Genomic DNA, 26,526 nt, shown 5'->3' with positions numbered 1-26,526 from the left:
TGCTCAGAGTTTGCAGCATAAGAGTCCTGTCATCAGCAGTCACTCCCTCATGGACTGTTAGGTCCCATGTATCCATGGGCCATAATCTTCTCGGACTACTTCTCTGAGAATTGGTGTTTACAAGCTCATTCAAAGCAAGAGGAAGAAAAGAAAATCAGAGCATCTAGTGCTCAGCAAAACAATGTGACAACACCTCTCAGTTAATGTTTTATATAAATATTACCTTCTTTCCTTTAATTCACAAACAGTTTACAGGAATGGCTGTTCTTTGTGGTATGAAAATGAGAATGCACAGATGTTTGCAAAACAAAATTAAAAAAAAAGCCCACAGGACTAATTTAGAACAATGGCACAAAAATGTTTGAAACAGACTGTAAATAATAAATAACACTTTACAAAATCCTTTTCCCACCAATTGTTGGGAATTTTCAAGAAGTAAAGTGCCAGTGTTTTTTTTTTTAGATAAACCTATACCAATTTTTATGCTCTAAATTTTCTCAAATACAGTACACAGTATTTTTTGATATCTTTTAAGAGGATATTGAACATAACTTAACTGCTATTATTATTATTAAGAAGGTCAAAATGAAGGAAGTCCCAAATGATGGAAGAATAACGAACATGGGCTTTGTTATCCAGCTGGGCCAATCTCAAAACACAACTCTGCCACATACAAAGAAGTGTGCCTTTATGTATGTATTTTATTTCTTTAGAACTATTTATTCATCTGTGAAAAGGGGGAAATCACAGAAAGAAATGCATGGTTATTGCGAAGATTAAGTATAATGATACATGAATAGCAAAAGCATAGAGCCTGGAACATGGTAAAAGCTCAAGAACTGTAAGTTGTTGGTTTTCTCTAACAAACCAGTAACAGTTCTTTATTAATTACTAGCTGTGTTGGGTGCATTCACATAATCCATAATCACTAGGAATTTGCACCTCCATCTTTCTCTGCCATTACTCAGATTATGAAGAGTCATCTCTTTTGGTATCACTTTACCTATTTTTAATACGTATTTCACTACCCTCTTATTTGCTGCTTCTCATCTGTTTTGAATTGGACAACCAGATTAACTGAATTTATCAAATTTCTTTGAAATTTAACCTTGGTGCTTTGGTTCTGTACGTCAGAGTTTTTAGCTTTCTTAAAGTTCTGAGTAAAATGTGACTAATGTAGAGTGCCCTATACTATGAGTGAACAAAATATGTGAAGGGTTAATATATTATCATGACTTTACTCTCCCTGTGATATAATGACTTATAAGAAATAAATATTTTGTTATTCAGAGAACCAAAATATCTTTCTCAGATGTATTTGGTCTTCATCCACGTGTCCTGAAAATGCTTCAGAGACATAAAGGTGAAATGGGTGTCTTCTTATCAATGATGACTTTTGGACCCCACCCAAGGGTGTGGGACTGACTCCAGGAGCACCAACTAGGTGATTAGAGGGTTGGAACTTTCAGTTCCCTCCATCACCTCTAGGGAGGGGAAAGGGGTTGGAGTTTGAATCAGCCAATGACTTAGCCAATCATGGCTATGCAGTGAAGCCTCCATAAAAACCAAAAGGGCTAGGTTTGGTGAGCTTCCAGGTGGGTGAACACGTGGAAACGCGGGGAGAGTGGCAGACCTGGAGAAGACAGGGAAGCCCCAAGCTCTTTCCCCATACCCTGCCCTACGTCTCTCTTTATCTGGCTGTTGATTCATATCCTTTAATAAACTGGTAAATATAAGTAAACGTTACCCTGAGTTCTGTGAGCTGCTCCAGCAAATTGAACCTAGAAAGGAGGTTGCTGGAACCTCCAATCTGTAGGCAGTTGGTCAGAAGCTCTGGTAACAGCCTGGGGCTTGCTCCTGTAGTCTCAAATGGGAGTGGAAGGGAATTTTGTAGGACTGAGTCCTTAACCTTTGGAATCTGATGCTATCTCCTGGTAGATAGTGTCAGAATTGACTTGAATTCTCTGACATCCAACTGGTGTCTGAGAATTGCTTAGTGTGGGGGGGGGAACACACCCCCTTCACATTGGAACTGGTACCAGGAATCCTAAAAGACTCTCCCACCACCGATCTCTTTCAAAAGAGGTCTTATGACATCTGGCATCAAACAGAGTGAAAATAATAAGATTAATGAATTGTAAATAGAGATAGAGAATCAGGGCCAGAGAAAGTAGAAGGAAGAAAATGTACTAACCACTGGGACAATTGTAACTGTTGTGATTTTAACATGACATTTGGCACAAAGCCTCCTGGCAGCAGGAGGAAAATGTGGAAATGTGTTCAATGATCCAGTTCTTGTTATCAGAAAAAAAGGGAAGCATTCTGATTTTGGGGAGAGGAAAAAGTCTTATGTGAGACCTTAACATAGAAACACCCAGTTTTTGTCCATTTCCCTAACAATGTCCTTGGCAAGGAATTGGGGTTATAAAATATAGTATGCTGGTAACCTTTGACTTTTTCTTCTTTAGTTCTCATACTGCTTCTATCTCTGAAGCAATTAGTCTACATTTCACCCTGTTCCATCTATTGCCATCTCTCCAGCCTGCATTCTGGACCCTTACAAACTAGATTACAATTAATATTCCAATCAGGCTCCTTGCATCCAGTTGTCCTGTTTGTCAAATTCACCTTATACACTTCTACCAAAACGATGGTCCTAAACCAACATGTTCAAGTCACAGGATTCAAAATCTTTCAGTTACTCCCAATGACCCCTGGAAAAAGTGTAAACATTTCCCATGGGTATTCAAGATCCCTCATAATCTCATTACATCCCATATTTTATTATCACTCCCCATTCCTAACCCTCCAACTCAACCATCCTTTGTCATCAGTGTTTGGGTTACGTCATGCTGCTTCCTGCCTCTACTCCTTTACTCACATGACTCCCCCTCCTAAAAATCCCTTTCCCTTCTCCTTCCCACCTATCCAAATCTTAGTTCTGCTTCAAGATCTAACTCAGTTCTTCTCTCATGAAGCCTTCCTCACAATTAAGTTCCCGTTTCTCTCTCCCTCACTATGCCAATGGATGTGTGTGTTCCGAGGACCCCTGGGAATTTCTGAGACCCTTTCAGGGGGACCATGGGGTCACAATCATTTTTATAATACTAAAATGTTATCTGTCTTCCTCACTGTGTTAACATCTGCAGTGACGGTGCAAAAGCAATGGTGGGTAGAACTGCCAGTGTCTTAGCACTACTCAGGAGCAGCACCAAACTGTACTAGTTGTCGTTACATTCTTCACCACCACTTACAGTAAAGAGTCACTTCCCTTAAACATGTTCTTGATGAAGCTGTAACAATGACTAACTTTATTAAATCCTGACCCTGGAGTACACGGCTTTTCACTATTCTGTGTGAAGAAATGGAAGTACCCATAAAGCACTTCTGATGCACACTAAAGTATGATGGTTATCTGGAGGAAAAGTGCTTGTATAATTTTTGAGTTGCCAAATTTTTTCCACAGATACCATTTTTACTTGACAGATGACTGACACAAAACTCAGTTATGTAGACTTGGGTATTTGGCAGATATTTTTCCGAAAATGAACAAAGTGAAACTGTCATTTCAGAAAAAACAACCGCCAATATTTATTGCTAATGATAAAATTCCAAGCAAGTATTAGAATTTAGGACAACTTGTATTCACCACTGTGAACTTGACAGCTTCCCAATATTCATTAGTGTTTCTGATGAGACTGGGTGTGTGTTAACAAATGTCATTTTTTTCATATTGTACAATGAAATGGGTCAACATTTGTGAGAGCTACTTAACTCAGTGAACCAATATTTTCATCTGCTCTATGCATAGTAAGAAAAATTATGCTTGGGTAAAGATTCATTCAAAATGCAAGACAGGTTTTCAACATACAACAAATCTGTTGATATGGTTTCACAATTCCATATTACAACCAACCTGTAAGATGCTTACTACCTGGCGAGTTATAATGTAGTATCAAAGAAAAATATCCACAATTACCTGAAAAGACTTTTAAAAACTCTTCTCTTTTCTGACTACCTATCTGTGTAAGGCTGGATCTACTTCATATACTTCAACCAAATCAACATACTGCAACTTTTAACTGCAGAAGCAGATATAAAAATCAAGCTGCCTTCTCTTAAAGAGATCTGTAAAATATATAAAATAATACTACCCTTCTTACTAATGTTTTTGTTTTAAGAAAATAGTTCCTTTTCATTAAGATATTTTATGTTAACGTATGTTGAGTTTATCATTGGTTATGTTTAAGTAAATTAATACATTTAAATTTTTTTCAGTTTTAAGTTCTACTATAGTAAGTACCAATATACCCACATAAAAAAAGCTCTTTGGGGTCCATTATTTTATTAAGAGTATAAAGTGTAGGAAATAAAACCTGTAGAATCACTGTTTTATACTATTCATTCTGGCTCTTAATTTTGCTTTATATAAATTATAATAATAGTATGATAAAATACCTATATAGTATGTCAAACTATTTTTATGTACTATCATTTTTATCGGATTATAACAATGAAGGAAAGAAACCCATTTTTTGTTTTAACCTACAACCCCTAGGAAAGATAAGCCATCAGATACTTGCTGAATTGACTTGAGATCACATTCAAGTCAGAAGTGTTTAACAGAACCATCCTACTCAAGTTTTATAAAGGTTCGGTCTTGTTGCTTTCCAAAAGCTGCTCCAGATGGCTTAGGAAATTTAAGACCACATTCCATCCCAATGCAGTTGTCAGGTTCTGTATTCCATTAATGTTTTTAATGGTTACATTGTATTCCACTGAAGTAAAGAATTTCCCTTCTCTCTTGGCACATGCGGCCCCACAACCTAGAATCCCTCCCTTTCCCCGGCTAACTCCTCCTTACCAAACCCTTCCCTGTCCTTCCCGGCTAGCTTAGGTCTCCTCCTTTTATACCCTCAGAGCACCTTATATTCCTCCTTAAATGTCACCTCTCACAATTTTAATTGGGTAGTTATTCACGTAATTATTTGATTAATGTCTGTTTCTCTCACTAGAATATATGCCCCAAGGGATAGTTCGGTGATATTTCCCAAAAGTACCTGCTTAATAGGGTTATAGAAATATTAAATGGATAAATATTATTAAATATATCAACTGAAATTAATTAACCCTTTATCCTGTGATATTTTGTAATGTTACAGATAAAGCAACACTGGTGGGGGGATTCCATTCCACATGGCGGAAGAAAGGAAATGACCTGATTTCTGCTTTTCAAGGAAGTGCTTAGAGAACAGACAGTGAGTGGCAGAGTGGTGACGGGAGACTGTGAGGGTCCAGGGAAGAAAGGTAGTAAGCGACCTAGTCTGAGGGGGAGCAACAGAAACGAAGACGAAGGGACAGACAAGCCGTGACTTCGGCTAGGACACAGCAGGTCAGAAACGGTGTCAGGAGGATTCCGAGGTCACTGGCCTGAGCCACCAAGGGGACGGTGAGGATATTTACCAAATGCACAAACCTGGAAAAGCAACACAGCCAGGAGGGGAAGACTCCTAAGAATCTGTGAGATTTCCGAGCGGAGATTATCAAGGTCTGAGGTTGAGGGGAAAAAGCTCAGACGGTGAGGAGGAACCTGGGCGCTGTTAACACAGAGCTCTGCGGTAACTGAAGAAGCTGAGGGAGGGAGCGTGAGGAGAGCCAGCGAGAAAAAGACGAGCTGGGGAAATCTGACCGACAGGAAGGGCTTAGGTGGCCGAGGAGGGGGAAGTAAGATCATCTTCGGTTCCTCTGTCCTTCACCTCCCAGCTGTCTTCCCTTCGTTTCCTCTTCCCGCACTGCCCGGCCGCCTGGCGCTGTCAGAGTGGTCCGCTGACTGGACTGCTTGCTTGCCTCCGCTCCTTCCGGTGCCTCCCGCACGCTCCGGCCAGACTGCCATGCTATCCACGCTCTGTAAGCTGCCCCGTCCAACACCGTAACTACGAGCCTGCGGAGCGACTGAATTTATGTCAATTAAAATTAAACAAAAATGCGGTTCCTCTGTGTCCCTAGTCACATGGTAGGGGAGGTCATCGAGAGGATGTGACCGCTGGTTGACCCTGGAGCTGGACCCCAGCAATTGGAGGCTCCTCACCCCCTCCTCTGTCCTTGGAATGCACATTCCACTCACCTTCCCTGCTCAGGGAAGCTGCCCCAAGGACATAGCCTTGAGACAGTGATGTGGAATTCAGGCCATCTGGCCGCTCTGTATGACTGAACACAGTTAAGGCCTCTATATAAACTTTTAAGATTCTGGCAGGTGGTGGGGGGCGGGGGGCAGTGGTGGAGATCTAACTGCCTTGAGGCTGCCCAAGATAAGCCTTCTAAGTTCCCTTGCTTATTAAACCTACCGCGTCCGGATCTGGAGTGGCCTCTCTCTTCAGTCTCTCCTTCCCTTCATGCATGGGGTCAGTTTCAGATTTTACCCAGGAAGGTCCCGAGGAGGTTTCTGAACCAGCACCACACTTCAAGTGTCTCCACAGCCAGATGTGGCGAAAGGGCTACGGTGTCGGACATCACAGAGACAGCACATTTCCATCATCACAGAAAATTCTGTTGGGCAGTGCTGCTATAGCATTGCTTTGTCTTCTCAGCTCAAAAGTCCAAACCCTTAGTTAGTCCAGTACTGCTACACTGGGCCTTAAACTATCTAACTTCATCTCCTCCCACTACCCTAGATCAACTCTACACTCAATACAAACTGGACACATCTTACTCTTTTCCACTTCCGTTCACTGGTTCATGCGGTTAGGATACTCTCCTGTACTACAGCCACTGGGATGGTTAGGTTTGTGCGTCAGCTTGGCTAGCCTCAGTACTGTTATGCAGTCGAACACTAATCTAGGTGTTGCTGTGAAGGTACGTACTTTGTAGATGTGGTTAACATGTACGGTCAGTTGACTTTAAAGGAAAGGTTATAATGACATATTTCTATTAGAAAATGTATGATACAGAGTGCGTGGGTGGCTCAGTTATTAAGCGTCTGCCTTCGGCTCAGGTCATGATCCCAGGGTCCTGGGATCGAGCCCCCCATCGGGCTCCCTGCTCAGCGGGGAGCCTGCTTCTCCCTCTGCCTCTGGCCTCTCCCCACTGCTTGTGTGCTCTCTCTCTGTCATGCTCTCTCTCTCTCAAATAAATAAAATCTTTAAAAACAATAAAAACAAAAATAAAATGTATGATACAAGCCATTTAAAAAAAGCACTCTTAATGACTTAAGTGATCTTAAATATTTACATCACAAACTGGTTATTAAAGTAGCAGCTGCACTGTAAAATATTCAGAGTCTGCCCAACTGTTCAGGTGGGACACTGGTCTTCTCCTGGCCTGAGACTGGGACTTACACCATCCGCCCTATGGTTTTCCAGCCTTGAGATTTGGTCCAGAACTCACACCGTTGGTTCTCCTGGTTTTCAGGCCTTTGGACTGAGACTGACACTATGTCACTGGCTTTTCCTGGGTTTCCAGCTTGCAGACAGCAGATCAGGGGACTTCTCAACATCCACAATCGTGCAAGCTAATTTTTTTTTTTTTTTAAGATTTTATTTATTTATTTGACAGAGAGAGAGAAAGAGAGACAGCATGAGAGGGAACACAAGCAGGGGGAGAGGGAGAGGGAGAAGCAGGCTTCTGACCGAGCAGGGAGCCTGAAGCGGGGCTCGATCCCAGGACCCTGGGATCATGACCTGAGCCGAAGGCAGTCACTTAACCAACTGAGCCACCCAGGTGCCCCCATGCAAGCTAATTTGTATAATAAATCTTTCTCTCTCTTGCTTTCTCTTTCTCTATATGTATATATGTATACATACAGGTATCTCTCTCTGTACGTGTGTGTGGAACAAAAAGTTTGGCAACTTTCTCACTAAATGCTCCTACAAAGATCGTTATTCTTACTCAAGATTAAAATATTTCCAATCATCGAACACTACATCAGAAACTAATGATGAACTACTATATGTTGACTAAGTAAATTTAAGTTTAAAAAAACAAAATTAAAATTAAATATTTCCTACTACAACAACAACAACAAAAGGAAAGGTTGTTATCCTCAGTGATCTAGGTGAGACTCACCTAATCAGTTGACTGGTCTTAAAAAAAAAAAAATCCTCAAGCTTCTCTGAGAAAAAGAAGTTCTTCCTTACGGAATGCAGGAGCCACCCCTGCCCCAGAGTTCCCAGCCTGCTCTTCTGGCCAGCATGCTCTATGAAATAGACTCCACACTGCATAAACCAATTCCTTCAGCTAGGTCTGTTTATTTTTTATTTATTTAAGATTTTATTTATTTATTTGACAGAGAGAGACACAGTGAAAGAGGGAACACAAGCACAGGGAGTGGGAGAGGGAGAAGAAGGCTTCCTGCGGAGCAGGGAGCCCAATGCGGGGCTCGATCCCAGGACCCTGGGATCATGACCTGAGACGAAGGCAGACGCTTAATGACTGAGCCACCCAGGCGCCCCTAGGTCTGTTTAATAAATTTGTGTGTGTGTATATATATAGATACAGATACATACATACATAATTGAATGTGTATGTACGTGTGTGTACGTATGTATATATCCTATTGTTTTCTGGATTAGAGCACCTTTTAGTACGGATTGCAGGACCTAGTGAAATGTACCCTTCAGGGCTGAGCCATATACCACCACAGCCTTCAAAATTACAAACGTGAATTCTCAAAGATAATGGTTCTTAAAAATGGCTGCACATGAGAGTCACCTTCGTAAACTTGATATAAACATATTCAGGTTCTAACCAAGAGCACAATCAGCACATGAAGGTCAGCTTGGACCTTCACTTTTTAAAAGAGCTCTCTAGGGAATGCTGAGGCACAATCAAGAGTTGAGAACTATGATCCTAACCAAGCTCCTCTAGACTTCTATTTAAGTGCCGCTGGAACTCATCAAACACTGCACATTGCCTCATAATCTTTCACTGAAACAACTAATCAGCATCAGTTGCAGGACTAACATTTGTCAATTAATAAGACAATGTGCAGGGGACAGAGGTAACAGTACCCCCACTATTGGCCTTGAGGGGAAACACTGAGATATACTGCTTGGTATTCCTTGAAGCACATTGATTAATAAATATTAAATGAATGAATAAATGAAAATTTTAAAGCAAAATTTAGTGAAGCTGATGGGAGTTTATTCAAAATAGTGCATAATTTAAACAGCTCTTATTTCTAGTTCAATTGAAAATCCTATTAGCAAGTGTTGGTAAGTGCCTGACATATTTATTTATTGATAGACTGTACCATTGATATTTTATAACATTGCTGAGTAGGATTAATTCTCACCCCACAGATAATCTGGTAGATACCCAATGCCTGTAACTACTTTCCTCAGAAGTGTAAGTCAAAAATGCCCCTCTGTATGGACTCTGAGCAACAAACTGAGGGTTCTAGAGGGGAGGGGGGTGGGGGGTTAGCCTGGTGATGGGTATTAAAGAGGGCATGTACTGCATGGAGCACTGGGTGTTATACGCAAACAATGAGTCATGGAACACTACATCAAAAACTAATGATGTAACATATGGTTATTAACATAATTAAGAAAATAATAAAAAATATGTGAGGAAAAAACAAAACAAAATGCCCCTCTGTGCTCTTCTAGGGAGAACAGAACCGATTCTTGATGCCAACACAGTGTGAGTTCATTCAAAGGGGAAGGGCTGGGGTATGGCTGGGCTGAGCAATGCTGGGCTGTGGTCACTTTGAGGCTGGCCATCCCCATACCTGCAATCTGTGTTGCCAACTATAAACATCCATAAATGTTAGATAAGACTTCTTACCGTATTATTATTTTATGAATAGGCTTTTAAGATAGCTAAAATGCTTTTCAATCACCGTGCAGTCATGGAACAACACCCCAGTGAGGAAATGGGCTGATTTTTCTGCTTTTTTACATGAGGAGACGGGGTCCTAAAAGAAAAAGCAACTTCCCACAGGGGACCAAGAGCAGAACTGCACAGGGACAGAAGGCTTCTAATTCCCTGGAATTCCATCTTGTACTCAGCTTCCTGGGGGCACTTTTAGAATGACTTTCTTTTACAAAAAAGAAAAAAAAATTTTTCTTTTAAGTAAAAACACTGAATCAAAGTCTCAAAAGTGCCTCCTCTCATTCACCTCTCTTCTTCAACCTTCTTATTTCACAAGACAGTATATTTACTTTTTAAAAACACTTACAACTACTGAAAAACCATGAAATGCTGATGATACCATTAGTATCCCTGAATGGTCTGTCAACATTTTCATTATGTGCTTTTATCTTAGGGGATTTGGACTTAGCAGTCAAATTTTACTCCAGCCACAAGTATGGTCTCAACTTGATCTATTCTAATTCATACTAACATTGTAAAGATCTATATTATTGGTTTGCTCCTTATAATTAATGAAAATGCTCTTTGGTAGTTATTACAATCTGTCAGGCCACATTAATCTACATTTCAAAAAGTGACTTGGGAGAAGGAACTGTAAATGCATTTTCCTTTTGAAGGAGCCATTAGAGTTTTCTGAGTAAAAGCATATCTTATAGTCTCTTTTCGTTTTTTTTTTTTTTAACCGAGACAGACTTAAGGAATACATTTGAGGCTTATAGTAAAGATGCACTTTTTATTATTATTTGTCAAAATAAGGAAAGCCAGGGTTAACTAGTAGGACTTCAGAAATAAAGGGATTTTAAATCATCTTTCCAAAGCCCTTAAGCCTTCCAAATTAATTACAAATTCAAAATGTGGGGGGGGGGGCAGCTACAGTTGAAATCCCACAGGTCTCTCCTTTTCAATTTTCCAGGAATCCTATGAATTCATTCTGCGTATACATTTCTGCCAAGTTCTGTGTTTCTCTTTAAATTTTTATTACAACTTCTTCCATTAATGCTGTTTTTTAGGTCATGGCACAGTCAGGTTTTTTACCAGCAGACTCTCAACTTTAACTCAAATTCTTTTGCTTCTGTGGGCTTTTCTGGCCATTACTGTGGCATGCTTCTAGATGACTTATAATCAAATGAGTTCCATGGTAAATACTGATATCACATCTTTGTTCAGAATGCCCAGGGCTCCCTGCTTTCCTCATGCCTGCTTTTGTCAAATTAATTTTGACATTTCCCCAGATAATGGATAGCTCACTGAATTTCAAATGGGATACTCTGTGGGGCAAGAATTCACAAGGCATTTCAGTCAAGGCTTTCTGAAAATAGGGGAATAAAAGCAGCAGAATGAACACTGTTACAAGGAGGAAATTTGGCTGATGATAATGATAGGTTACAGGAGGGGAAAAAAAATAAAACAAAAGCAACTCAGATACATCAGTGAGCCACATATAACTTACTAGGGTGGTATATTCCCAGAAACATCCTGTCTTTCTCTCATTCCCTGCTTGCCTTCCGCTACCAAGTCCTGCTACACATAAAACATGTATGCCCTTCCTTCCCATCCCCACTGACGTGTCCCGGTTCAAGCATACATCATCTGCCTAGATTGTTACCCAGTCTGTCTATATTCGAACTCCTCCAAGGAATTAAGGTACTCCAATTATGAGAAGGTCTTTCTACCGAAATGAACTGTCTGCCTGTATATACCTTCTATTCATGGGTCTTAATACTGTATTTTGCAACTCCATCCACCAATTACTATCATCAAATATTTAAATTTGATGTCATACTCTTGCCTAAGTGTCAGGATCCACTCCTATGTTGGTTTTCTCGAATCAACATGCCCCCTCCCCTTAAAATGGAGCACCCAGAATGGCGGGTGGCTTTACTGATACTGAACAGGAGAGGCCTAGTACTTTCTTTGTTCTGGACACATAGGTATGAATGCAACCTAGACTTGCATTAACTTTTTGACATTATTATTACAAGCTTGATTCATACTAAGTTTAATTAGGCAAATACCTAGCCTTTTCACATGATCAGTCATTTAGCCTCAGCTCTTACAATCTGTACTTAGGCAGCAGATATTTGTGAATTAGGGAGCAGGCGCTTACTTTAATTCATATTGATTCTTGTCTCCTCTAGGAATTGATTTCTACCATTGTTCCACAGTCTTGGTAAAATCAATTGCCCAGATAAGTATACTCTCACTAGGTCCACATTTCTTCATTCTGTATTTAAATGCAATCTTTTTCACATCATTTGCTAAAATCAAAACTTGCAAAAATGTGTCAACTATACTTCAATTAAAAAAACACAAAAATGTCTGTGGCTTTCTCCTGTTCTACCATTATAATCACTCCCATTAAAAAAAAAGAAGAAGAAGGTAATGTACTCAGTTTGACAGGACTTATTTTTATTGAACTCACATTGGTTCCTGATAACCTTTCCTTTTTTAATGTTCACAAACCATCTGCTTAAAAATCTCATTCTGTAATATTCCTGGAGATTAATACTCCAGGGTCAATGTCTCCATTTATCAGAATTCAGTCTATGTCCAACTTCTACTCTAACCCCACCCCTTCTGGAAAACTATTATATTGGTCCCTCTATGATTCTGGTATTTGTCCTGGCCCCCATATCACCTCCAGATTCCCAACTGTGGTTCCATGAGCAAATCCACGTTTTTTTTTTTTTTTTTTTTTTTTAATGTATTTGACAGAGAGAGAGAGAGAGCACAAGCAGGGGGAGCAGCAGGGAGAGGGAGAGGGAGAAGCAGGCTCCCCTCTGAGCAAGGAGCCTGATGCAAGCTCCATCCCAGGACCCTGGGATCATGACCTGAGCTGAAGGCAGACGCTTAAATGACTGAGCCACCCAGGCGCCCCCAACATGTTCTTTTAATACCTGGTTGATATGTAATCCTTCTAGCTAAAAAATTTAAACTCATTTGGAATAACGATATTTCCTTTCTACAACAGTCTCATGCAGCATGGGCTTCTATAGCTCTCTCCCAGGGCTTGAACCTTTCCAAACTAAAAAAAAAAAAAGTTCACCTTACTTAGTAGAAAAGACAAAAGGAATATAGAAGCTGATAAGCTCTTTTCCCTTTAAACTGTCTTCAAGTTTTAGAACACTGCTTCAAAATCTAACATAACTCAAAAATCAATCCTACTTTCATTCACTCACCATACTAAGCATTTTTTCCACAAGCTTCCACTCAACACACTCACTCTGGACTTTACATTTATTCTAAAATTTTAGTAATAATGGAAAAAATAAGATTGGAGTGTTCCAGAGGATTATTAGTACAGAATGATAATTTTGTTAACTCTCTGCGTTAAACTGGCCTTAGCTGGTCTGGCCTGGCTGGGCCTAGAAGCCCAATCACCATTTATGACTGTTTCTCTGGGAAAATACATTCTGCATTCCAAAGAAGTGATTATTCAGAAAGAAATTTCTGACTGAGACTTTGCATACTAGCCTATTTTTGCTCATACCCTCCAACCCTAACAAATCCACAAATGTAGCTTCTGAATCAACCACATAGAGCAAATGAGTAGGTCCCCTTCCCTCCATATTCAGGCAAAGTACACATTCCCTCACCTTTTGCTCTCGAATGCAAGAAATGCTCTCAAAGTTGAAATGCCATGTGAATTCCTACAATAGCAAATGGGCCAATTCAGCCGTTCTTACTCACCTATCTTTGGTCTCATTTCTTCTTCTGAGAGTTCTTTTGCTAAATCCATGTTCCTTTGTTTGGTTTCCTTTTGTTGGTGAGTTCCTTTTCTCTTTTAGTTTGGTGAACTTAGTGCCAAAAGCCACAAAGCAAAGCTGTCCTATTTCTTTGTAGGAGACCCAAGTACAAATCCAAGAAATGTTTGAGAAGAAGGGTCCTGCCTTATTCCCAGTCTTCCAGGTTCTGAAGATCCTAGGATCTTGAGGCAGACCTTTGGGACTTTGGTTGGGTTTCTGAAATTAGCCAGACAGACTCTGGACTGTCCATAAAATAAACCATAATCTCCTTCAATAGCCCCAGCACCAATTCATTTGCTTCAGGGCCAGTTAAGCCAGAAATCACCAAAATGAAGTCTGGATTTCTGGGGGAGGGGGAGATGGAGATTAAAACAGATCCTGGACACCACTCTGAAATAAAACTTGACTGACGACTTTGAAACAACGTCTGGAAACAAAACTATGCAGACCTACGGGCAGCTGGTTCTGATTATTCTTTCGTACCTTTCACGGTCGGGGCAAGGAAGTAAGGCTGACATTCACCTTATTCTAGAGGTCACGGCCAGACCGTTGGTCCCCAGTGTTGTTGGCCCCTTCGGTCCACGCAAGCAGCGTAAGCCCCTGAGCTTCCCAGAGCCGATTGTCTCCTACCTGGCAGCTCCTACTGCCCCTGTCTGTGGAAAATCCGGCCCCTGACTCACACTGCCCTCCCCATTCCAAGTTCTCCCTCATCCAGAACGATGTCTGCACCCACAGACATGACTGGGCCCCTGGGCCCCTTAGTAACTTGACACTAGTGATGTCCTCCCTTGCACGCACTAACTTCCATGGTCCCACCCTGGACCTTGTCATCACTTGAAAAATTCTCTTTCCAAACCCACTTCCTCAGAGATCCCCCTTTCTGACCACAACTAACATCTCCTCCTCATTTCCCAGTGACCTCAGAGGCCCCATGACTTTTTCTAGACAATCTGCAGATTCGTGTTTCCTTGCCTCCCTTCCTTCCGTAAGGTCACATTTCCCAAGCTTGCCAATATTCTGCACTTTCCATCAGGACCATCTAGTAAAGCCCCAACTGGGGGCCGAAGCCTGCGACCTGCTTTCTTGGGTGTCTGAGTGCTGCCAGAGAAACCAGAGCAGGGCAGGCTGGTATTGTTTGTAATTCAGGCTCACCGGCCCCCACGCAGGCCCTCACCACTGCCCAGACATCCTAGTACTTTTCCTCGGTTTTCCAAGCCAGATGGGTCTTCCATTCCTCCCACTCTCCACAACTGCTTCAAAGCACCAACTCCCTCCCCACTCCTCCGTCACCCCAGCACTCTGTTCTCTTCACTCTCAGCAGCTGAAAATGGACGTGGTTGGATGAGAACTCCCTCTGCTTCTCTCCAACAAAGCCATAAACCAGTAACACCCACCTGCTGTTCCTGTATCTTTGGAGACACTGCTCCTCCCATAGAACCTGGACTCCTCCACATCTACAAACCATTCCACAGCTCAGGTCAAAGCCACTCTTTCCTCTAGAGTCAGTTGTTCCCCTCACACAGATCCTTCTCATCAATATTTAAAGCTGCTCAGGGCTCCATCTGATGGAAGGATAGCATCTCTGGTTCTCAGTCTCCTCCACTTACTGCTCATCCTCCAGCCCTTCAAAGTCAAGCTCCTGGAAAGAGAAGTCAGGATTTCCTATTTTTTTCTCCTGCTTATTCCACAGTCCATTCCAAACTGGGTGAGAGTGGCATCCCCAGCACTCCCTAGAAACAGCTCTACATAAGGACACCAGTGACCCTAATGCTTTTTCAGTATTCATTTAACTCACTGGTTCTTAAATGAGGGCAATTTTGTTCCCAGGGAACATTTAACAATGTCTGGGCGTATGTGGTTGTCACTGCTGGGGAGAGGGACCTTTGCTGGGGAGATGGACCCCATGGGTAGGGGCCAGTGATGCTGCTAAACATCCCACAATGCACAGGGCAGCTCCCACAACAAAGAGAAACCCAGCCCAAAATGTTAGTGGTGCTGAGGCTGAGAAATCCTGCTATGACTGGATCCCTACACAACACCCAGAACTACTCACCATGTCATCTGCTTCTTAGCTTCTATCCTGCCATTCTTCAGATTTCTCTCCTACCTCTCTGGTCATCTCCTTTGGCAGCCATCTACTGATCCCTGAGTCACTCCCCCTCATTCCTTAGAGATTTAAGCCCTGCCTCACTGTCAACCCCTCCAAGACATTTCTTCTGACATCATTCTTGGGGATTTCCATCTCCACACCTTCCAACACCCTGTCCTTGCAACTCTACCCTGCCCCAGACCCTCATTCCAATGCACATATCCCAGACCTTGTCTGTACTGGTTACTGTGATTCCTCCCTTAGTTAGAAAGATCCTGACTCTCCAACTACCTCTTCCTATTTTTCCAGTCCACTCTCTCCAATACCCCAACTGCAAAAATTATCAAACCCCACTAAGGTCTAACTCTCCTGATCCTATTGCCTCATCCTACTCATGTCCCTGGTCCTTCATCTCTGGCAAAGACCCTAAAACTCTCTTAGCCTTGTCTTGCTTCACTGAACTGACTTAAAGAAACCCCCAAATTGGTTAAATCAAATTCACTGCCTATTGTACACCTGTTCTCCAAAGCTGTACTTGAATGGGGAAGGCACACACCCATCATGACCGTGAACCTCAAGTGGGCTCTTAGTGCTGCCAGGAAATCAAACTGCACTTCCCAGAGCTTTCACTCTCAGACACCTTCTCCTCCCCCTTTAGGTCTCTTCATCTCTTCTTCCTTCCTCAATCTTCGCTAATGTTTTGCTTCTCATTTCACTGGTAAATAAGAAGCAATCAAGAAAAAATTTCAACAAGCTCCTACTAGCATAAAGCCATAAACCAGTAACACCCACTGAATACCAGTAACTGAACTAATTCCACCTGGGTGGCCAATACACTGGTTTTCCTCCTACTTCTAAGAATGAACTACCTCTATAGCCATGGGGGGTGTCCAACCTCTCCACATAGGGACCAGATTCCATCCCTTTCTTGCCTTCTCAAGGATGTCATTCCAGAAATCCTTCTTTCTCACTCCCGCATCATCATATTTTCTCTCCCTATTGGATTAATTTCCATCACCTTACGAACAGAAATTCCTGCCATCTTTTCTTTTTTCCTGTACATAGCTGGTATAGGCTTGGGGGCTGACCACCACATTGAGAGAGAGACAGACGGTCCGCCCAGCAGGGCACACCAGGCAGCATCCCGGGGCCTATAACATTTGCTTGGTGGACACGCCGGTGGGGCAAGGAGTCTTGTCCTGCACTTGTCACGCCCAGCCATCCCCAAGGCTCCCTGGCCCGAGGTCCTGGGCAGCATGGGCAGCAGCAGCGGGCTCCGCTCACATCCCTCAGGGCCCGGGCAGCGCGCTCAGACAGGATGGGGCCCTGCTGGTACACATCAGAGTTGTAGTAGTTCAGCTGCATCTGTTCCACCTGCTTCCATGTCAGCTGCTTCAGGAGCTTCTGGAAGTTGGTGCTCAGATTTTTGCTGCACAGCATGAAGCCAATCAGGTCACTGGGGTAGCTGGGGATGGTGCAGTAAGTGGAAGTCACCAGAGGGAAGATGGTGCAGTAAGTGGAAGTCACCAGAGGGAAGAGCGACTTGCAAAACCGCCTCATCTCTTGATGAGGTCCGGGTGCAGCCACTGACACTCGCCCTGGCAGACGACACTCCTCATTCTTGAGGGCCACCTTCATGAGCTGGTAATAGGATTCCTTGAAGAGAGTCTTGGCAGAGTCCACGGGGTCTGAGGAGTCAGTGATGACAACATCGAAGGCGTCCTGGTTCTGTTTTGTGAACTCAAAACCATCACCCACGTGTAGGGTCAGCTTGGGGCTGCAGCCGCCCACAGCCATGCCTGGCAGGAACCTCTTAGAGACCTGAATGACATCCTTGTCAATTTCACACTGGACCACAGGCAGACTCCATGGAGGAACGCTTCACCACCTCCTGCAGGACACCCTCGTCCCCAGCCCCGATGACCAGCACCTTGCATGGGTTGGGATGGCTACAGAGGGGCAGGTTGGCTATCATCTCCCGGTAGAAGAACTCGTCCCTCTCTGTGCACTGGATGATGCCAGCCAACACTAGCATGTTGCCATAGCTCTTACTACAGAAGACAAGGATAATCCAGGCCAGGCTGCAAAGCTGAAGGGTGACGAGGGGACCTGGACTGAAGGCTGCACACAGCTGCAACAGGAAGGGACCAGCTCCGCCTACCGCCTGTGCTACAGCCTAACCTGGCCGGGGGTGGGAGCAACTCCTGTCATCTTCACACTAACTAAAAAAAAAAAAAAAAAAAAAAAACCTCCCTTCATCCTAACACATAATAACCCCTTGTTCTGCATTCATGTTCAGAAAAAAAAAAAAATTGAAAGTGTTATCTAAATGCTGTGTATCTGTCAACAAAACCAAAAGACAACCAAGAGAATGGGAAAAGATGTTTGCAAATGACATATCAGATAAAGGGCTAGTATCCAAAATCTATAAAGAACTTTTCAAACTCAACACCCAAAGAACAAATAATCCAATCAAGAAATGGGCAGAAGACATGAACAGACATTTTTCCAAAGAAGACATCCAAATGGCCAACAGACACATGAAAAAGTGCTCAACATCACTTGGCATCAGGGAAATCCAAATCAAAACCACAATGAGGTAATCACCTCACACCAGTCAGCATGGCTAAAATTAACAAGTCAGGAAGGAACAGATGTTGACAAGGCTGTGGAGAAAGGGGAACACTCCTACACTGTGGGAGTGGGAATGCAAGCTGGGGCAGCCACTCTGGAAAAAGTTGAAAATAGAGCTACCCTGTGACCCAGCAACTGCACTACCGGGTATTTATCCAAAGATACAAATGTAGTGATCTGAAGGGGCACATGCACCCCAATGTTTATAGCAGCAATGTCCATGGAAAGAGCCAAGATGTCCATTGACAGATGAATGGATAAAGAAGACACACACACACACACGCGCGTGCGCGCACACACACACACACACGCGCGCGCGCACACACACACACACACACACACACACACACACACACACACTGGAATATTACTCAGCCATCAAAAAGAATGAAATCTTGCCATTTGCAAGACGTGGATTGAACTAGAGGGTATTATGCTAAGCGAAGTAAGTCAATCAGAGAAAGACAAGTATCATATGATCTCACTGATATGAGGAATTTGAGAAACAAGACAGAGGATCATAGGGGAAGGGAGGAAAAAATGAAACAAGACGAAACCAGAGAGGGAGACAAACCATGAGAGACTCGTAATCTCAGGAAGCAAACTGAGGGTTGCTGGAGTGGTGGGGGGTCGGAGGGATGGGGTAGCTGGATGATGGACACTGAGGAGGGTGTGTGCTGTGCTGAGCGCTGTGAATTGTGTAAGACTGATGACTCACAGACCCATACCCCTGAAACAAATAATACATTATATGTTAATTAAAAAAAAATAAAGAAAAATAAATAAATAAATGAATGAATAAATAAATGCTGTGTATCTGATTCCTCTTCTCCCATACTGTATTCAATCCTCTCTAGTTTTGTACACCACGGTTCAGCTGAGATTTCTCTCGTCCAGATCTCTTCCACACTGCTAAATTCAATTTCCCATCCTCCTCAGCAGATTTGGTCGTTTCCTCCGACTTTATACTTTCTTCATGTGGCTCCCAGGACTCTCCTCATTTTCCTCCAACCGCACTCCTCCTTCCCTCTGCAGATTCTTCCTCAGACCCCTGACTTGTGAACACTGGAGTCCCCCCAGGGCTCAGTCCAGGGTCTCCTTATCTCACCCCTTGCTGGTCTCAGTCAGTGCCACAGACTCAAATACCACCTGTGTGCTGACAATCCCCGCATCTCTAGCTGGACCCCTCTCTTTAACTCCAGACCCGTATATTTTACTGCATACTGACATCTCCACTTGGATGTCTCAGATTTCACATGCTGAAAACAGAATTTTTATTTTCCTCTACATATCCTCCCCTCAAACTGCTCCTTCCACAGCCCCCCACGTCAAAAACCTTGGAGTCATCTTTGACTACTCTTTCTCTCACATCTCATGTCTAATCAGTCAACAAATCCTATTGGTTCTACCTTCAAAACATACTGAGAATTTGAGTATGTCTTGCTAACACCATAATTAACACTCAGGACCAAGCCACCATCACCTCTCACCTGGGTTCCTGAAAAGTCCAAGAGGTCTCCCTGTTTTGCTTATAGTCCTCTGTAATCTATTCTCAACACAGCCAAAGTATTCCTGTTAAAACACAGGGCAGGGCAGTCAAGTCATTTCTCTGCTCAAAACCCCCCAGGTTATCCTCCAAAGGCTTACCCTTAATTGCTTACCAACTCATTCAGAGTAAAACCAAAGTGTTTACAACGGCCTATGAAGCCCCCACTATCTACTATATCCACATTTCATTCTGCTCATCACACTGGCCTCCTTCCATTTCCGCAAACGTATCTCAAACTTCTACCTAAAGACCTTTGTCTATGTTATTCCTTCTGCCTGGAATGCCCTGCATCTAGATTTCCAAACAGTTTGCTGTAGTACCCCGGCTTTCAAGTCTTTTCACTTGTCACCTTGTGCATACCCTATTCCTGAGATATTCCCTGAACCACTCTATTTAAAACCATAGCCATCACCCACACCCCCAACACATACGTATAATCCTTCCTTCACTCTTCTCTAAAGGACTTACCAGGTCGTGTCATATTATGTATCTTATTTATTTTGTCTTTTATGTCTCCCCCACCAAAATGTAAGCTCCACAAGTACAGGGATATTTTTTCTATTATTCACTATAGTGCCTCAAATAGTTGATTAATATTTTAACTCTTGGGGATCACAATATATTATCATCTAGTTAAATGCAATCAAACTTGAATTTCAGAAAATCAACGGTATTTTCTGTAAAGTAGCATCTCCCCTCAGAAAGGGAGCCAGTTACAACAAAATCCCAAACAGGATAATGACTATTCAGACTTCCTTCTTTCTGCATAAGCACGACTGTGGAACAAAGGGGACACGTTTTTGCTCCACTTTGATCCTCATCTTCCTGAGTCTATACCCCAGCTTGGTCTTTCTAAATTCTGTAGTTTCTCATCATCTTCCCTGGCTTATTCTATTATAATCCTAATACTCTTTTGCGAGCCTAAACTCTTATTATTTACTGCAAATTTGGCAGAAGCAAAACCAAGGAAAACAGCATCAATCGGCATGAAAACAAGAGGTGGTTAGAATCTTCCTGCCTCTAAAAGCCAGGAGAGTTAGACATAAACCTCAAGTTCTGGAAAGGATGGAAAGGGGGATATAATTAGCAAGACTCGGATCATAAAATGTAATTCCTTAGCCTTTCCTTTCCTTCCATGTGTTTTTGTGTTGACCATAGCCTGGCTTCCATCCAGCTAGTTACAAGCAGATTCACTCCACTGGAGTTCCTCCCCACACCCCATTCCTCACCCCTGGTGCACCCAGGTTCCTGGGTCAGTACCAAAAGGGTCAGGGTTTCTAGAAAGAGCCCTGACCATTACTCAACCTTTCCTCTACTTTTTCCCTACTCCTTGGGGCTTGGAATGAACCTGGGGTCCTCTGGGCCCGCCATGACTGATAATAAGCCCCTGGACTAACCCCTCAGATCACCTTTGCTCTTAAGCAGACCTGAGAGTGAGAGCACCAGGGGAAGCCTAGGCTGCCCGGCATCTGCATGCTACCACACTGCAGAAAAACCTTTATCTGCTCCATTACCACATTGATAGCTCCCCATCCTGGGTTCTAGCCAGACTGCCTCATTCTGCAGCCTCTGCTTCAAAGTCTGAACTCTAAAAAAGTTATCTGGGTCTCAGATACTCAGTCCCCAGCCTCCCTTTGGCCAAATCCCTTCTCCAGAGTCTGGTACTTGTCCTCATGAACCTAGCCTATTTCCAGAGCCCATGTCCCTACATGACAGCCAGCAATCACAGGGTTCCAGAGCATCTGGCTATGTCACCGTTTCCTTGACTAGATCCCCCTTGAACTAATTGCTGTGAAAAGTTACAGCGTGCTTAATTATAGTTCATCAACACAAGGGAACAGAACTGAGAGATGATAACAATAATGTCAGAGGAAACAAATAGCATGGACCTGTACACCTTAAGCCTTCAGAGTGCTGCATGTCAATCATATCTCCATACACCTGGGAAAACAACAGTGTGGGACACTATTCAGGATGAAATATTAAGTTAATAAAGCAGATCACAAACAGATTTTCACCACGCTCAAACAAAAAACCAAACCGGGATCGAGCTGGTTTCCTACCACAATGAGATGACCCAGTTACTCTCTATAAAGCCAGCATTCCTCCAGGCCCCTTTCACCGTGAGCCCCATCCACACATCCGCCCCACCTCCAAGTGGGGCTGTGTCCAACACGTCCCCAGCTCCTTGCAAGCAAGAACACAGGCACCTTATGTCCGTCTTGGTTCGCCTCCCCCTTAACATTTCAGATAGTTGGGCAGCACAGCGTGCCCCCACCCCGCTCCCGCCCAGAGAACAAGCCGCACCTGGACTTTGCAACAGCATTTATGTAGCCGTGAGGTACGCAGACTCTGCAGCAGCCCCGGCTTTGCCTGACTAGTCACATCACAGACACCTGAGCTGTGAAGGAAAACTTTAATGTGTTTATCATGCTGGTAACCAAGGCTACTCGACCGGCACTGCTCGCCTGGGCCTTGTTTCAAACGAGAGCAAAACAGAAATCCTGAAGGAAACAAACTAACAACGATAAGCATTTTGTTCTCCCTGTTTGCCAAACTATATAAATACACTCTGTTGTATGAAAACACGAGGCTCTTGATCCTTCTAAAACCTGAACTATTTGAGAATAAGGCCGGAGCAAACCCAGTCTGCGCCTTGCTTTATTTCAGTTCACCTCAGCAAACGGCAGCTGCACCTTCCAAATGCCAGATGGAGAAAAACAGAGCGCTGATATCTCGGCTCCTTTTATTCTTCTCCATCTTCTTTCTGTTTTCGCTTTTGCTTTGTTCCAGGCTCCCTCTGCTCCTAGGTTTGTACTGGTGGCCCTGTTTCGGATTTAAATTTTTGGGTTGGATGCATGTACCTGGTTTTGTCCTGGCATCTGCCCAATCCACCTGCCTACACAGCGGAGCCACCCGTTTTCACGGATGCTGTCACTTTCTGCCTACAAAAAAAAGGCTTCGCTTACATGTCGTGCCTGATTCCCTCGAGGACTCTGTTCTCAAAGCACCTTATACGCCTCCTGTTTGTTTATCAGGGAGGCAGCAGTTTGGGAAATATCTGGGAACAAGGGAATTGCAGGGGGCCACAGTGACCTGGGGAGAAAACACAAGCAGCTATGGACGTGGTTCCTGCCAATGGGATGTGCAAACATCTAAAAAGCACAAGAACATCACAGACTCCTTCCTAAACATGGCATGAACACACAATTAGAGAAGAATAGTCAGACACAGAAATCTTGTATCAACCACACATATAAGGAAACCATGCTTCACAACTTCAACTCATGTGGCCTCAAGAAATAACTCTAGATATTCTTGAGGCATGACAGTGAAAAAGAAAAATATGGGGATTTAGCCTAAAAATCTCCTTTCAGCTTAGGTGTTCTCAGACCCATTGCTAAGAGAAATCTCTCAAAACAGAAGTGTATTCTGTGATCCTCAAGTTCTACTCCTCGTCATTCTTTTTTTTTTTAAGATTTTATTTATTTATTCATGAAGGACAGAGAGAGAGAGAGAGAGAGAGAGAGAGAGAGAGAGAGAGAGAGAGAGAGGCAGAGGGAGAAGCAGGCTCCCAAGGAGCAGGGAGCCCGACGCGGGACTCAATCCCAGAACCCTGGGATCATGACCTGAGCCGAAGGCAGACGCTTAACCATCTGAGCCACCCAGGCGCCCTACTCCTCGTCATTCTTAGACTCGCCAGTCTTCACCCCTTGAAAAGGAAAATGAGGTAGTCACGAAGTTAACACTGAAGGTAGAATAACATTACCAGTGTAATTACCAGTGTAGACTATCTGCTGCTACAAAAACCTCGCTGAGGCATGCCAATCTCAAACCTAGTACACTGAAATCTGTTCCTGGGAAAAATACTCGTATTTTCACACAGGGAATCAGTGTGAACTATACAGGTGTTTGCCAAGCACATCAGCACTTTATTGCACACGGCTCTTTTTGGATTAGAAATAGTGCTTAAAGAGTATCAACAAGCAGCAGTTAGAAAATACAACAAAAAAGGGCCAGCTCCATGAGTGTCTGTATCAAATTCAAATTCAAATGGGAAATACCTGTGTCAATTCTGCTTTGGGGCTCTAACGGTAGAAGTTAGAAAAAAACCACAAAACTGCTCTGCTACTTTAAGTAAGATACAGGATACACTGGTGGGCATTCACAATTTTCCTTCACTGAAAATCTCATTGAATGTAACAGGAAGTCACTGAATACGAGGTCTTTCTATTACATCCAAGTGATTTTCACAGTAGGCAATCTGCTAGTACGCCACAGGAGTCCCACACTGTGAAATAAAATGGCATTGTGGATATAGTTTCACGTGCGATCCCTTTCAGTCCAGAGCACTGCCTAGTTTCTTTACTCTTGGCTGAATTGAGTAAGTAATCCATAAAGAATGAGTGAGAAGAGGAAAAGCACATAATGAGTTTTGTTTTTTGTTTTTTTTGTCTCTATCAATAATACAATTGTGCTCTGCCAATTACTGGTGTGGCAACTGTATATCACACATTTGGGAAAATAAGCCAAAAAAAGACTTTTGCCTTGCTAAAGTGGTAGACAAGCCATTTGCAGCAAGGGGCAAAAATAAGTAAATCAAGGTGGATCTTGGCATGCTTTTCCTTCACATCTGGTGCAATAATATGGTACATGAGTTAGAGAAACACTTCTTCCCATCCCCCTCTTCAAATGAGCCTAAAATAAAATCTATTTAATAAGGACATTCTGCACATGGCATCCTATGTGCTTAATTTTCTTTAAACAAGGCATTAATAAAATCACAGTAGCATCTAATAAGATTTTTAATTCCTTGAGGGTGAGAACCATGGCTAATCTTTAATGAGTCTAATTTAGTGAGAGCATTTAGTTCCCCTCTTGGTAGGAACAACCAACAAAATAGTCCTAGCCCTACAAGATACATAGATATAGGTCGTATGACTAAAGGCTCCAGAGTGAAATGTACCTGTATGTGCTCAGCGAAGACTGGTTTCCAGAGTCACTAACAACAAAAACTGATAGCAAGGCTACCCATGAATGAAGGAGGAATTTTCGAAGTAATGATGCTACTTTACTGCAGGAAGAGTTCCCATTTGCTGGTACAAAGCAGTATAAAGAATAAGCCTACAGAGCATGACGCCAAGACACTGTAGTAGTTCAGTAACCTGTTCCCCAGACAACCCGAGCTTCAAATACACAGCCCTGCCACTGAGACCGATGCCACAACTAGAGGCACTGAGGGCAAGATTCCATAAAAAACCTTCTCCATTTTGTGAGAATTGAAGATGGAGTAGTAGTACTTACAAACTCTGGGGTTCGGAAATCAGGCTGACTTTCCAGTGCTCCAAAACTGGAGACAGCTGTCTGTTCGAGGTTGTCCAACACTAGAAATAAACAAATAAATAAAGCATGACTTTCATTGGCTCATACACCTTTTTGCGTTTAAATCACCAGCACTGGTTTACAACTGTATTTGGCATCCGTGGTACACCTCCAGTTTTACGTTATTTAGCACTCCAGCTATCAGGGACACTCAAAATCTTTAGCAGCTATCCCATCTATTGGACAATGCTATGCTTATAGGATATTAGGTCTTGAAACGCTCGAGGCTAGATCAACTCTGGAAAATCACTTAGCTTCTACGTGGAAGGACACTGCAACTAAATGTTGTAAAACTCCAGCTAAGGAACATGTTAGCCTATTAATGTTCTCTCTTCAACTACATCTCAGAGAACTGATGTGGAGTCATTTTGGGGCAGCAATTTTCTGTTTTAAGATCTGTTGAACAACAGCACTATCTGCTAGAAATATATTTGGGAGCCAAATAAAATTTTCTAGTAGGTACATTTCAAAAATGAAAAGAAACAGGTAAAGTTAATTTTAGTAATATGATTTATTTAACTTGATACACCCAGATTATCATTTGAACATGTATTCAATGTAAAAAATTAGTGAAATAGTTTACATTTTTTTATACTAAGTCTTAGAAAGCCAATGTGTACGTTATACTCAAAACACATCTCAATTTGGAATAGTCACATTTCAACAGCTTAATAACCACATGTGACTAGTGGTCACTGTGCTAGACAGCACAGTGTGGGAGGGAAAAAGGAACCAAATCCAGAAGTTGGGTTGTTCTGCAAGACACTAGTCTCATCGTGTCCACAAGTTCCTGATATGAATAAAAGGAACTGTTCCAGGGGTGCCTGGTGGCTCAGTTGGTTAAGTGACTACCTTCGGCTCAGGTCGTGATCTCGGGGTCCTGAGATGGAGCCCCGCATTGGGCTCCCTGCTCGGCGGGAAGCCTGCCTCTCCCTTTCCCACTCCCCCTGCTTGTGTTCCCTCTCTCGCTGTCTCTCTCTGTGTCAAATAAATAAAATCTTAAAAAAAAAAAAAAAGGAACTGTTCCAGATCAAAAGATGCAGAGAAAACAAAACAAAACAACCATTTGCAGTGTGTGCTTCTAGACTGGATCCTGGCTTAAACAAACCAGATGTAGAAGACTTAAAAACAAATTGGGAAAATCTGAATATTGATTAAGTGTTGGATTATATTAAGGAGTTATTAATATTGATAAGTTTAACAATGTAATTTGGGCTGTGTAGGGAAAATGTTCTTAATTAAATGAACTTAAATAT

At 42.7% G+C, this 26,526-nt stretch overlaps 1 protein-coding gene and 1 pseudogene across 5 annotated transcripts in view; both read right to left on the bottom strand.

The window, feature by feature from the left end:
• ANO6 (anoctamin 6) overlaps positions 1-26,526 on the bottom strand; it is a 186,073-nt gene that overhangs the window by 91,264 nt on the left and 68,283 nt on the right. For 4 of the 5 annotated variants that reach the window (XM_088026014.1, XM_088026012.1, XM_028123129.2 and 1 more), the window contains one exon: positions 25,193-25,272. In XM_088026014.1, the coding sequence (XP_087882140.1) occupies positions 25,193-25,272 (80 nt within the window). Of the gene's footprint in view, positions 1-15,010; positions 15,256-25,192; positions 25,273-26,526 lie in introns of those variants that run through there. The other variant, XM_028123130.2, reaches the window with a different exon arrangement.
• On the bottom strand, positions 16,720-17,916 carry LOC148163735 (spermidine synthase pseudogene; annotated as a pseudogene).

This window comes from Eumetopias jubatus, unplaced genomic scaffold (genome assembly GCF_037043125.1).
Source record: "Eumetopias jubatus isolate StellerSeaLion01/CBP00866 unplaced genomic scaffold, mEumJub1_p1.0 scaffold_8, whole genome shotgun sequence".
Classification (NCBI taxonomy): Eukaryota; Metazoa; Chordata; class Mammalia; order Carnivora; family Otariidae; genus Eumetopias; species Eumetopias jubatus.
Note: the sequence above shows the minus strand (reverse complement) of the source record. Positions and strands in the feature narration are given on the sequence as shown.